Source organism: Glandiceps talaboti, chromosome 1 (genome assembly GCF_964340395.1).
Source record: "Glandiceps talaboti chromosome 1, keGlaTala1.1, whole genome shotgun sequence".
NCBI classification, from domain to species: Eukaryota; Metazoa; Hemichordata; class Enteropneusta; family Spengelidae; genus Glandiceps; species Glandiceps talaboti.
Window position 1 is genome coordinate 30866680 of NC_135549.1, and position 14005 is coordinate 30880684.

Below are 14005 nucleotides of genomic sequence, written 5' to 3' on the forward strand. Positions count from 1 at the left end.
TCTCTCACTGGTGTTTTCTTACTCTTAGTTATCATGCATACATTTCTATATCTGTCGAAATTCGGTCAAAGGCAAAATAGGCCAATTCTTTTCAGTGAAAACATATCCCTTGAAGATATAGTACTACACAGTGCAATATTAAAGACCTCTTCAAAATCTATGCTTCACCAGAACCTGGAGCCTTTCTAGAAAGACTTTTACAATGTAACAGACAAACTGAAATGGTTCAAACCTCAACAATCAATGCAATGGCAGAGGAAAAATCAGAAGTTTCTTGTAAACAAAGAGAACCATGTGAGTTTTCTGTTTCTAAACCTAACTACACTCGCATCACTCATGACTAGATATAGCAACAAAGAAAGTGATTTGTTATGTTCAACCATTTTTGCTAAGTTGTGAAAGATGTTATCACATCTGGCTTGACACATAGCCATGGCTTTATGGCTACAGTTAGCTAAAAATCATTGAAAGTTGATCATAGCCTGGAGTCCATGCAGTATACATGGCAATACCATTTTATACAGAACACTGTGATAACACAGTTACACTGTAAAATTACCATGTGAGGATTGCTGATAATGCACAGATTATGAGAATGGAAATAATTTCATGTGTCATCCCAAAATGTTTGCTATGATAACTATGCTCACATTGCTTGTTGATGTATAGTTGACAATGATGGTAATAACAGACTTTACATTACACAAAGTGATTAGCTGCTAACTTTGGTCGCCATGGTAAGTGATGAAGTAAAGTCATGTGAAATAAATCACAGATCATTTCTTTGCCGATGATAGAAAACACGGGCTCCAGGTTACCTCAATGAATCATAAAAGAATTGGAATACTGCAATGCTGGCTTTGACTTCACTACATAATGTCTTGACAATATTACACATTAATTTTAAGAAGCACTAAAGATTCAGCATGGAGTGGTGCCCACCTTCACTATTACAGATTGGTTTATCTTTGAAAATATGAACAAAATTGAAGGTAATTTGATCTGATTTAACTTTGAAAGTGTTCAGTAAGTTATTATTGACTTGTAACAAATTTGATAAACGTTAACTTGGGTAATGGAAAGTGAAAACTACAAATACAATAAAAAAACAGAGACAAAGTGAAGAAATAAAAGCCACTTTCCCAGCAGAACTCTGGTTAATAAACAATTAACATATTATTGTACCAGTATCTTGTTTTGGATGACAATGAAGACAAGAAACATCACTGTGCCTTTTGCCATGTAGCTATGTTTCAACTGGATACTTAAGTCTCTTCAAAGTAGTGTGCATCGAGTAAACATGGCACTTTTGCAGACTTTTGCAGGGGTGGTGGGGGGGGGGGATACATCAATCTTCACAATAATATTACAAAGAAATATTACAATGCATTGTAAGCTGGTAATCCACACTGTATCACAATTGAGACATTTGGCTGATGTGTTTAAATATGAAGCACAGTGTCTTTTCATTTCAAGGTACTTATTCAAAGTTAAACCCTGTTTGATTTCTGTACATGTTGACTATAAAACGTGTTCCACACTCATTCGTAACACTTTCAATTTCTTAACTACACATTAACAAGGCAACAACTTAATGCTATTGATAATATGGCCTACTGTAAACTGACTTGTCCGAGGGTCCTATAGGAGGTCCCATGTTTTGTTGAGGTCCAGTTGATGAATGTGGAATTATATTCGGTCCTGGCATTCCTCTACCAGGATGGGGGACCCGAGGGGGAGGAGGTGGTGGTGGGGGTGGTGGGGGTCCTCCCATTGGCCAGCCACCTGGCCTCGGACTATGACTTCCAGGACTTGCAAAAGGGGGACTCATGCTGTCTCTCTCATCATCAAAGGGAGGTCTTGGGCTTGAACTGTACCTAGGGGGAGGTCCACCCTCAAATCGTTGAGGTAGGGGACCATGATGCGGAGGGGCTGTGTTAAACTGAGTGGGCTGATGGCCAGGTCCAGAAGGTATAGGTCCTGAGTAAGACATTTGTGGCCCACTGTGAGATGATGTTTGGTAGTTTTGTGATTGACTTGGGTAGGAGTGTTGGGGTGGTGGGGGCACTGGGTGTGATGGCTGCCCAGAATATGGATGTGACATATGTTGTCCTGGTGGTGGCCCTCCCCGATGCTGTACCTGTTCAGTGTTAGAATCATGGATGGGAATGGTTATTAAGTTACTTGTCCGCCCTCCAGTCACAACTGGGATGGAAGATTGATATGGAGTTGGTGCCACTGGATGTTCATTCCTCTCCTCAGTTCTGTATGAAATTACTGGTTCATGCATGCTTCTTTGAGCTACAGGGACATTATGGTAAGAATCTTGGTATCTCTGTTCATGAATTTTCCGTTCTTGCACAGGGGGAGGTGGCATGCTTTCTGCTGTCGCCGGCCTATTGTGACGATGGTTTATATGGGCCTGTAAGTCTCGCTGAGAAAGATATGTCCGTCGACAGCCTGTTAGTCCATGCTTACTGCCACCATATGTACAAACAAAAATACTCCCAAGATGAGATTGTTCAATTCTTTGAACTGAATCCTTGCACCTGGAATAAGATACAATGAAATTAGTGTTCTGTTCATAATTAATACTGTGAATTTCAACTAAGATCAAGTTTACATGACATTGGACTGGTGACAGTTTTGTTAGAATTGCAAATTTTTGGCTTTTTCTCATTCTGAGACAACAACATCTAAGATAAGATATAGGTATGATGTGATGGAAAGCTCTCTTACTACACATGTGGATTTTTAGAACGGTAACTGAACAGGCAAACTCCAAAAAAAAATTCTATCTGTTAGAAAACTACACTTAAAATAAAACATTTTTTAACATCTTAAAACTTCTTTCAGTAATTAAACCCAGAATGGGAAATGTAGATTGTGAATTAATATTACTTTCTTCTATAAAATATTGCATTAAAAGATACAATTGCATGTGTGTTACTCATTTGTAAGTGCTGAATGTTGAAGTTGTCACATGGTGGCCAAGACATTTTGGTCAAACTACCACTGAGAAATGATGACTTGTGAGCCTTAAGGACAGTTACAAGGAATTGAAGAGGAAACTTTGTGGTCAAATACCAGCTACAGGTACTATGAAATATTGAAGAGTCTTAGACAAAAGACATACATGTATAGCTAATACAAATTATATAGTTAATGACAATTATTTCCTTATACCCGATTAAATTTTTTCTTCTCCAGAATTTTTAAATTTTATACTTTTGTGTCAGACCTCAAAGTGTACACATACCTTGGACAGTTCTTGTCTGTTCTTTTGGCACATTCAAAACAGAAAACATGCTTACATGGAATCTATACATAGACGAAAAACAAAAAGAACATCTAAAGGTGATTACTATGTTAAGGGTAGCACATCCACCATATGTCTAATAATCAAATTCTATGATTGAAATGTAGCTATCTACATGTAAACAGACACCCATAACACACACACCCTTCACCCTTATACACAACACATGACATGGTGTAGTTATCTCTGGACAGACACCCATAACACACACCCTTATACACAATATGTGATGGGGTGTAGTTATCTCTGGACATACACCCATAACGCACACACCCTTATACACAATATGTGACATGATGTAGTTATCTCTGGACAGACACCCATAACACACACACCCTTATACACAATACATGTGACATGGTGTAGTTATCTTTGGACAGACACCCATAACACACACCCTTATACACAATATGTGACATGGTGTAGTTATCTCTGGACAGACACCCATAACGCACACACCCTTATACACAATATGTGACATGATGTAGTTATCTCTGGACAGACACCCATAACACACACACCCTTATACACAATATGTGACATGGTGTAGTTATCTCTGGACAGACACCCATAACACACACACCCTTATACACAATATGTGACATGATGTAGTTATCTCTGGACAGACACCCATAACACACACACCCTTATACACAATATGTGACATGATGTAGTTATCTCTGGACAGACACCCATAACGCACACACCCTTATACACAATATGTGACAGGGTGTAGTAATCTCTGGACAGACACCCATAACGCACACACCCTTATACACAATATGTGACAGGGTGTAGTTATCTCTGGACAGACACCCATAACACACACCCTTATACACAATATGTGACAGGGTGTAGTTATCTCTGGACAGACACCCATAACACACACACATCCTTATACACAATATGTGACAGGGTGTAGTTATCTCTGGACAGACACCCATAACACACACACATCCTTATACACAATATGTGACAGGGTGTAGTTATCTCTGGACAGACACCCATAACACACACCCTTATACACAATATGTGACAGGGTGTAGTTATCTCTGGACAGACACCCATAACACACACCCTTATACACAATATGTGACAGGGTGTAGTTATCTCTGGACAGACACCCATAACACACACATCCTTATACACAATATGTGACATGATGTAGTTATCTCTGGACAGACACCCATAACACACACATCCTTATACACAATATGTGACAGGGTTAGCTGATATTAGCAATGGAGAAAAAAAAGACTCTCTTCCAATCTTCATTCTGTCAGATATAAATTATCATTACTACCAACAACTGACCTAGACATGTAACTCAATGTCATATAGCCGATAGATAAAAGTTTATTTGGTATTTACAGAACTGTACATACAGTACATGTACTTTGCCAAGTCATATGACCTTGAGTTTATGATTGTACACAGTGCCCTCTAGTGGCCATGGTATTACAATCCACACCACCTTGACTTACCATCCGTCCATAGATAAGAATGGGCAGTTGACACTTATCACAGCAATGAATCATTGGATCAGCTACTTTCTCACCAATTAGATTTGCCTGTAAGACATAATATTATATATGATATATCAGTTTTGAACTGTAAATGAAAACAAACTTTAATACCAACCTAGCAGTACTGCTATAATGACACATGTACCATCCTCTAAACTCTACACGGGTCACATACATGTAGTCACTTGTGGATTAACAACAAGATATCACATGTCTATAGATTATCTCAGGAGAACAGTCCTGATAATTAATATTAATCCTGATGTTTCAAATCAATATTCTTTAACAGAATACCAATTCAAGATGTAAGTAGGTTACCACCTGATATTATATCTTTGTCTTATGACATGACAAAACAAAACACCACAAGTCCTAATAACTGGTAAAATACGTGAAAAAAGATCTAAAAATATATAATATAATATATAATATATAATAATTTATTTATAAAGCGTCAGTATCCACAAAAAATGTGATCAAAGACGCTGAAAGCAATTCATACAATACAAATATCACTTAAAAAGCAGTTTTAAAAAGTAAAGTTTTAACATTGGATTTAAAAGCAGATAAGGTAGGTGACTGATGGATGTTGAGTGGGAGATTATTCCAGAGAGTGGGGGCAGCAACACTAAAAGCACGATCACCATATGTCTTAGTACGTGATCGAATGGGGCAGAGTTTGAACTGATCAGCTGACCTTAAATTACGACGTGGAACGTATAGTTCTATCATGTCAGAAAGATAAATTGGTCCAAGCCTATGAATGGATTTAAAAATAAGAACTAAAATCTTAAAAACAATACGTTCAGAAACAGGTAACCAATGCAACTGATATAAAATTGGAGTGATGTGAAAGGTGATTTTGGAACGAGTTACAATTCTAGCAGCAATATTTTGAATACGTTGAATACGGTTGATTAGGTACTTCGGAAGCCCAAATAAAAGTGAATTACATGAATCTATTCGAGATGTAATGAATGCATGAACTAATTGCTCAGTAGCAGGTTGAGATAAATATTTGCGGATAAGCGCAATACGACGCAAATGAAAAGTGGCAGAACGGCAGATCTGTCCAATATGCGGCTTCATTGTCAGACAAGAGTCAAGGATCACTCCAAGGCTCTTGGCCTGACAATGGACGGGAATCAGAGCATCGCCAACACGAATTTCTGTAATCGCTCTAGTGGACAGATCACCCGAAGTAGCAGAAAAAATAACAAATTCAGTCTTATCATCATTCAAACACAAGAAATTTTCAGACATCCAAGACCTGACATCAGAAATACAAAGTTCAAGATTAGAAACCATTCTAGCTTCATTATCTACAGTACAAGACATATAAAGTGAAGAGTCATCTGCATAAAAACTATAGAGACATCCATGACTTGAAACTAATTCACCTAATGGAGAAGTGTACATATTAAAAAGTATAGGTCCTAGAACCGATCCCTGTGGTACCCCAGTGTCAAGCGGATAGAATGGTGACTGGGTGGAATTCACAAGTACACACTGACTGCGATTGGAGAGGTAGGACTGAAACCACATGAGGACACTATCTGAAAGACCAAAACGGTCTCTTAAGCGATTCAGTAAAATAGAATGGTTCACAGTGTCAAAATGCTGCGGAAAGATCAAGCAATACCAAGAAGACGTCCCTTTTCTCATCAAGAGAGAGCAAGATGTCATTTGTTACTTTAAGGAGAGCAGTCTCTGTACTATGTCCTGGTTTGTACGCAGATTGCAATGGCTCGTCCAGTGAATAGTTAACAATGTGTTAGTCAGCCTCCTGGCAACAATACGTTCTAAAGTCTTCGACAAAAACGGCAAGTTAGATACAGGGCGGTAATTTTTAAGAACTTCTTGATCAAGAGATGGCTTTTTAATGAGAGGTTTAACGACGGCTTCCTTAAAATGAGCGGGTACTACACCATACCGTAGAGAATTATTGAAGATTTCGGTAATGTGCGGTAACAATACTTGTATAATGGCAGGGTGTTTGAAAATCTTGGTTGGAATCGGGTCAAGGCAGCAAGTAGATGAAGGCGATGTACGAATGACCTTGTCAATTTCATCATCAGTAGTAGGTTTAAAAGCATCTAGGCGACAATCGGGTTTCAATTCAGCAACAGGTTGTGAATAGTGGTGATTAGAATTTCCAGGTACAGTGCCCAGGTTCAAGGTTAGAGACTTGACACGATTTAAAAAATCATGCGCACAAAAATTTAATATAATGTATAATATTCAATTATTTTAATACCAAAGCCTATATTCGTCAGTTTGTTCAGATAAGGGCACATCTACATGTAAACTATTCTAAAGAGAGGATATACAATGACAATGTCTTTCCATGTGTTGCTGCACAGCTCTGAATTCACAATCACTACACATCTTTCCATGTGTTGCTGCACAGCTCTGAATTCACAATCACTACATATTCATGTACTAGGCATTTTCTGAATCATGCTGAATGTGAAGATATCTTTATTTGAGGAAACTTTTGAATCATTACACATCAGTGAACAGAATATTTGGAGTTGTTCTAGTTAAATAATAACACATGCCAGAGAGGGCAGTATCACAATTCAGTGTTTGTCTGAGGGTTGGCTCTCTCAACGAAATTTTGATGACATTTTGATGATAGCTTGCATCTGATAATGTGGGGGTAGACACTTGAATGGAGTATCTATGTATTACACTTTTAGAGTTATGTATAAATAATGATTTTTAACTACAAATACAGCTGCCATTCAGTAAAGTGATATGAGCATCAAAAATAATACAGTTCTTTTGTTCAATATTTGTAAACATGATTTAAAAGAAATTAACAATATGTAAATAATTCAATGTGTCTGTGATTAGCAGGATTTGGCTTGATTTTGATAATTGACCCTGACGGTCATGTTCAAGGTCAAAGGTCAAGATCTCAAAAGATAGTGTGCATCAGATAATATGGGGGTAGTCACTTGAGTGGAGTGTCTTTGTATTACAGTTTTTGAGCTTTGCAAAAAAAATTGAAGTGCATATGTCCCATATGATATGTCACCTTTGTGTCAGGTTTGAAAGAAATCTGATATTGCATGTCTGATGAGAAATGACGTATTACAGACAGACGGATGGACAGAACCCATTGCAATAAGCCCCCCCCCCCCAAAAAAAAAAAAAAAAAAAAAAAAAAACTATTGGCAGGTAATAAGTATCACTTGTGGATATTATTCCAATGATGTATATCTAATTTAGACAAATGATCAAACAAAATTCATCAGAAGTAACTCCAAGTTTATTATTGCAGCTTCTATCTATAGTCTTTTGTTAGCAAATTTTCTGAACTGGAGTACATACAATGGTTTTGAATTCATCTACTGGTATGACAAGTTTCTAGACAATACGTGTTAATTATTAGTCCATCTTCAAAAAAAAAATTGATCAAACTTGACTCTTTTGTTTTATGAAGTGGTGTAAATTGGCTGTGCCATAGTGTTTACATGTTAATGTAGGGAAAAAAGTGAATGTTGGACTCTTCCTCAGTAGTTTTGTGCAACGTAGTGAATGTTGGACTCTTGCTCAGTAGTTTTGTGTAACGTAGTGAATGTAACTATCAACTTGAATCAATGGGATTATTTTTGCTCAATGTTATTTTCGCACAAGTAACTGTGCACAAATCTCATGGATAGTGAAAACCAATCACCAGTTATACAGTAATTCATACTTTCTTTCAGTGTGATTATCCTAGTGAGCAGTAATATTGAAGAAGGTAAGTAAAACATGTAGTCTATAGACCACAATGGCTGTTGGAGATAACAGAGTTTTTAAAGCTAAACAAAAAGATAAAGACAACTCACATTAAAGTTCCACTGTAGCTGTTTATTTTGATGTTGTGGGAAAACTGGTCCAACATTGTCACCTCCATCTTGATCTGTAGTATCCTCTACCACGTCTACAGTAATAAAGGTCAAAGGTCAATTCTGGGTGCATGCACCATAACTCTCACTAGTAATACTACATTTTTGTCTGTTATATTTTCAAGTTACTAGTGTACCAATTCATTTTGTTTGTAGACACAGCAGACCAAATTGACAGTCTAAGTTGTTGGTACAAAATAGATTGCATATGTTTATGATAACATTTACAAAATCATTAGATTCATACCAATAAAATCATCTTCAAACCTACATTTCAACATTTAAATTCAGCTCACATAAATTTCCTTTGCCATTCACATTCAAAAGTCAAAACAATAAATTAAGTATTCAATTTTTCACCAATTGCTAACATTTTCAATACCTTCATCCAAATTGGATTTCCTTCTTGCTGAAGTCCTTCTCGGTCTGGTCACTTTGCCTCTTCCTTTGCCACGACCACGTCCCTTTGGTTTCAACTTGAGAGGGATGTTTTTCCTAACAGCTGGAGATCCAGAACTGTCGTTGGTCTCCGCATCAAGTTCAAATGAATCTGTTTAAATCAAAATGTACAGAAAAGAGATCAATTATATATCTCGTATTATACAAAATCTGTTTATGAACAAGACGAACCAAACATAGGAACAATACAATACAATAGCTTCATGTGAGAGCTAGTCCATCCCAAGCTTGTGACTAAAATTATGTATTCATTTATGAAAGACTTGTTTGTGTGCGTGTGTGTGTGTGTGGGGGGGGGGGGGGGGCGCATGCTAATTCTAGTCTGTATTTATAGAAGGCTTTTCATGGAATGCAAAGGTTGCACATTTTCCTGATATTCTCAATTTGTTTGCTTAATTTAAAAAAAAATACAGTAAATTCAACAAGTAACAAACATCACAATTATTTCTTGTATCTCTAATGTGTAGCCAATTCTCTTCACAACATGGTGTTTCTCTCTCCTCTCGCAATGCTTGCCCCATCCATTTCTGGTACGATGCATGTGGGTGTCATTGAGAAAAATATTGCTGCTCCTGAGAACTCTGTCAGTGCTTCGTAAAAGGTCACATTTTGACTCACAGCAAGTACATAAAGTCTACTTGAGTTTCCAGACACACACACACAACAAATCATATAACCCTTGTCACATTTTGTTATATAAATTCTTTAAATGCCACATTTGTAGTGTTTCGAATCTTGTTGCTAAGTTACTAAGCTCACTTGATATCCATGAAACTATATCCAAAACTTGACTTGAATATTTTACTGTATTTGTACAAGATATGACTTCAAACATGAGTGTACACGTTCCAAAACACCCTGCTTGGTGTGTACAGGTTCCAAAACACCCTGCATGGTGTGTACAGGTTCCATAACACCCTGCTTGGTGTGTACACGTTCCAAAACACCCTGCTTGGTGTGTACACGTTCCATAACACCCTGCTTGGTGTGTACAGGTTCCATAACACCCTGCATGGTGTGTACAGGTTCCATAATACCCTGCATGGTGTGTACAGGTTCCATAATACCCTGCTTGGTGTGTACACGTTCAAAAACACCCTGCTTGGTGTGTACACGTTCCATAACACCCTGCTTGGTGTGTACATGTTCCATAACACCCTGCTTGGTGTATACAGGTTCCATAACACCCTGCTTTGTGTGTACAGGTTCCATAACACCCTGCTTGGTGTGTACACGTTCCAAAACACCCTGCTTGGTGTGTACACGTTCCAAAACACCATGCTTGGTGTGTACACGTTCCAAAACACCCTGCTTGGTGTGTACAGGTTCCAAAACACCCTGCTTGGTGTGTACACGTTCCAAAACACCCTGCTTGGTGTGTACAGGTTCCATAACACCCTGCTTGGTGTGTACACGTTCCAAAACACCATGCTTGGTGTGTACACGTTCCAAAACACCATGCTTGGTGTGTACAGGTTCCAAAACACCCTGCTTGGTGTGTACACGTTCCAAAACACCCTGCTTGGTGTGTACAGGTTCCAAAACACCATGCTTGGTGTGTACAGGTTCCAAAACACCCTGCTTGGTGTGTACAGGTTCCATAATACCCTGCATGGTGTGTACAGGTTCCATAATACCCTGCATGGTGTGTACAGGTTCCAAAACACCCTGCTTGGTGTGTACATGTACCAAAACACCATGCTTGGTGTGTACAGGTTCCAAAACACCATGCTTGGTGTGTACAGGTTCCAAAACACCATGCTTGGTGTGTACAAGTTCCATAACACCCTGCTTGGTGTGTACACGTTCCATAACACCCTGCTTGGTGTGTACAGGTTCCATAACACCCTGCTTGGTGTGTACAGGTTCCATAACACCCTGCTTGGTGTGTACAGGTTCCATAACACCCTGCTTGGTGTGTACAGGTTCCATAACACCCTGCTTGGTGTGTACAGGTTCCATAATACCCTGCATGGTGTGTACAGGTTCCAAAACACCCTGCTTGGTGTGTACAGGTTCCAAAACACCCTGCTTGGTGTGTACATGTACCAAAACACCATGCTTGGTGTGTACAGGTTCCAAAACACCATGCTTGGTGTGTACAGGTTCCATAACACCCTGCTTGGTGTGTACACGTTCCATAACACCCTGCTTGGTGTGTACAGGTTCCATAACACCCTGCTTGGTGTGTACAGGTTCCATAATACCCTGCTTGGTGTGTACACGTTCAAAAACACCATGCTTGGTGTGTACACGTTCCATAACACCCTGCTTGGTGTATACAGGTTCCATAACTCCCTGCTTGGTGTGTACACGTTCCAAAACACCATGCTTTATATATGATGTCAACTATGATGAAAACTAAGTGCTAGCAGTCACACCACTATGATCGATGTAATGTAAAAACATGATTGTAAACAAATACTACCAGAAACCCAGCACCACAACTCACATTAGAAGCAATTTTTTTAAAAACTTATCAACATCTCAGAAAGATACACAAAAGTTGTTATCATTGAAGGAGTGAAAATTTTCTGCCAAAATTTGGTTAGAAGTGTGAGAATGAAGTTCAGCAATTACACTGATGCCAGACCACCCACCCCATTAGGAACGAAGTTCACTTATTGAACTTCTGTGACATTGTGTGATCCTTCCTTAGATGAATGGAATGTTTATGATATTGAAAAATATATGTAGCGAGACAGTTGTATGTCCAGCGATGCAATAGAGTATTCAATACTTGTATTGCATAATGGTCTATCACTCGGCTGCACCTTCAGAGCTATGCATGCTATGGTTGCTTTTAAAGTTAGCAGCATTGCCTGAAGGTCTAACAACTAGATTTGTAGACTAATGCTTTGGCTGAAAGATATCACAACTTGGGATTCCATCATCACTAGAACAGACTGACTTTGAGATTATACAAAAATACAATGTGTGTATTTCCATCATCAAGGCATTCTACACTTTGTACCTCAGAGCACTGAAGAATTTTAGTGGTCTGAGTTTATACCATGCCAAAGCAAAGTTACACAAATTTGAATAGAAAGGTGTCAGATGTATTTTCTGGTCTTTCTACACTATGAGGACACATGGTTGTGCAGTACTTAGACAGTATAATACTACATACATGTACATGTAACTCAACGCATCAACATTTCAAATCATTGTAATAATCTTCCATAAATTAAGCTTGTGCACATATAATTATTATCATTTTCAAACATTCTCCTCATTTAGCTAGAAAATACTTGTGATGTAGCGGGTTTTGCAACTATTCGTCTTTGATTCATAGTGACAAGGCCCCTTATCACACTCATATTTTCCAACTGAACAAAGATTAGGGAATACCATATAATTATTCATGGTGTGTTAAAATACTACTATATACTGGATACTATGAATAACATAATCCACTATGGTAACTTCATTACTCTCAAAGGCTGTCTACTTTGTTGATGCCCTCCTCCCCTTCCTCCCTCTCCCCCATATCTTTTATACAATGTTGTATCTTTCAGGGTACTCCGTTACATCATGGAAGTATAAATCAAACCCAAAACGGCTACTCTGCATATAATATAACAATAACAATGCCTTGACACAAATGAGCAAACAGTGCACTTTGTGTAAATAATGATCCCATTTACATAAACACATGTTTATACAGTTTGATATTAGCTAACATGAGTTTAGCAGTCCTGATCAAAGATGTCATTCCAACATATATTTTTGTATGAATTTGTCTTAGACTCTACTATGAAAAATATTCATGTCTGGTGACAAAATTTGTCAATCATTTACAACAGTTTTAGTACATACATGACAGTTGTATCTGATACAGCAAGTAGCATAGATACACAAATGTCATTTACAGCTATCACATACATCTAGTATGATCTACATGGATGACTACTCTAAGGCTTGTTTGAACCTGCCATGAGGACTTGTCAAATGACTTGATAACTGGAGTATGATAACTAACTGGTGCTGGCATGCTCATTGTTCATTGCCTCAAATACTATATTTCTCCCTCCCTAACAGGTCTAAGATATTGAAACGCTAAGACGATATGACGTTGACAATGGAGCCAAAATGTATTTAGTAACATGAACATCAATTCACATATATTCTATACAAGTTCAGTTGATTATTGCAATAATACGACGAAACAGATTATAATATTATGTATACATCAATCATCATTGAAGCATGATTCAAAGTATGCTAGAATCAGTTGGGGTTGCATCAATATCACAACATTAAAGGTGTGAAGGTGTAGAAAGGTACAACAGTTTATCACTTCCTGGTACATATACAATATCCCATGTGACCTACAATAGTGAGATTTCACCCTGAACCCTACAAGCAGACACTTGTTATCCAAAATTACACTGACCTCGAAAACGTGCGATTCATTAAGTAGAACACTAACTTTTGTAACAAGTTATTTAACTTCAAAAATATATTAATTGATAGTCGTAAATGTTATGAAAGTTACATCGTATATTCGTACCGCGAATCTGAGCGTGTGCATGCAGACGCTGTGCACGTGTTTCCTCACGAATGTACACGTAACGCACAAATGTAAATAATGCAATGCAATCGGATGGGTTTCAGAGTTTCATTAAACAAATATGAGCAACATCAATACTCGACAGACGATTATATTCCCTGTTTTATATAGAAGTGGACGTTCTCCACATACCCACCTTCGTCCGCCATTTCTGATTCGTCCCATTCTGTAACGATCGATCCGATTGGGCGCCTTTTGTAGTGTCATCGCTGATTGGATATCAAAAGAA

General features: G+C 38.0%; 1 protein-coding gene across 1 annotated transcript; it reads right to left on the reverse strand.

The window, feature by feature from the left end:
* Positions 1-1228: 1228 nt before the first annotated feature.
* Positions 1229-13925, reverse strand: LOC144441308 (E3 ubiquitin-protein ligase Hakai-like). Its single transcript, XM_078130869.1, has 6 exons — positions 13913-13925; positions 9127-9294; positions 8685-8779; positions 4804-4890; positions 3260-3321; positions 1229-2549 (listed from the first exon to the last, which is right to left on the reverse strand). Exons 1-6 carry the CDS (start codon positions 13923-13925, stop codon positions 1598-1600), a joined length of 1377 nt encoding a protein of 458 aa, XP_077986995.1. The 3' UTR covers positions 1229-1597.
* Between the last annotated feature and the right edge of the window lie 80 nt (positions 13926-14005).

What these genes read in the sequence shown, in the direction of transcription:
- LOC144441308 (XM_078130869.1), bottom strand. An exon ending in TTCTTATCTATGGACGGATG is followed by an intron (nt 3,322 to 4,803) that starts GTAAGTCAAGGT and finishes GTCTATGTATAG; the next exon opens with ATTCCATGTAAGCATGTTTT. An exon ending in ACAGACAAGAACTGTCCAAG is followed by an intron (nt 2,550 to 3,259) that starts GTATGTGTACAC and finishes ATCTTATTCCAG; the next exon opens with GTGCAAGGATTCAGTTCAAA.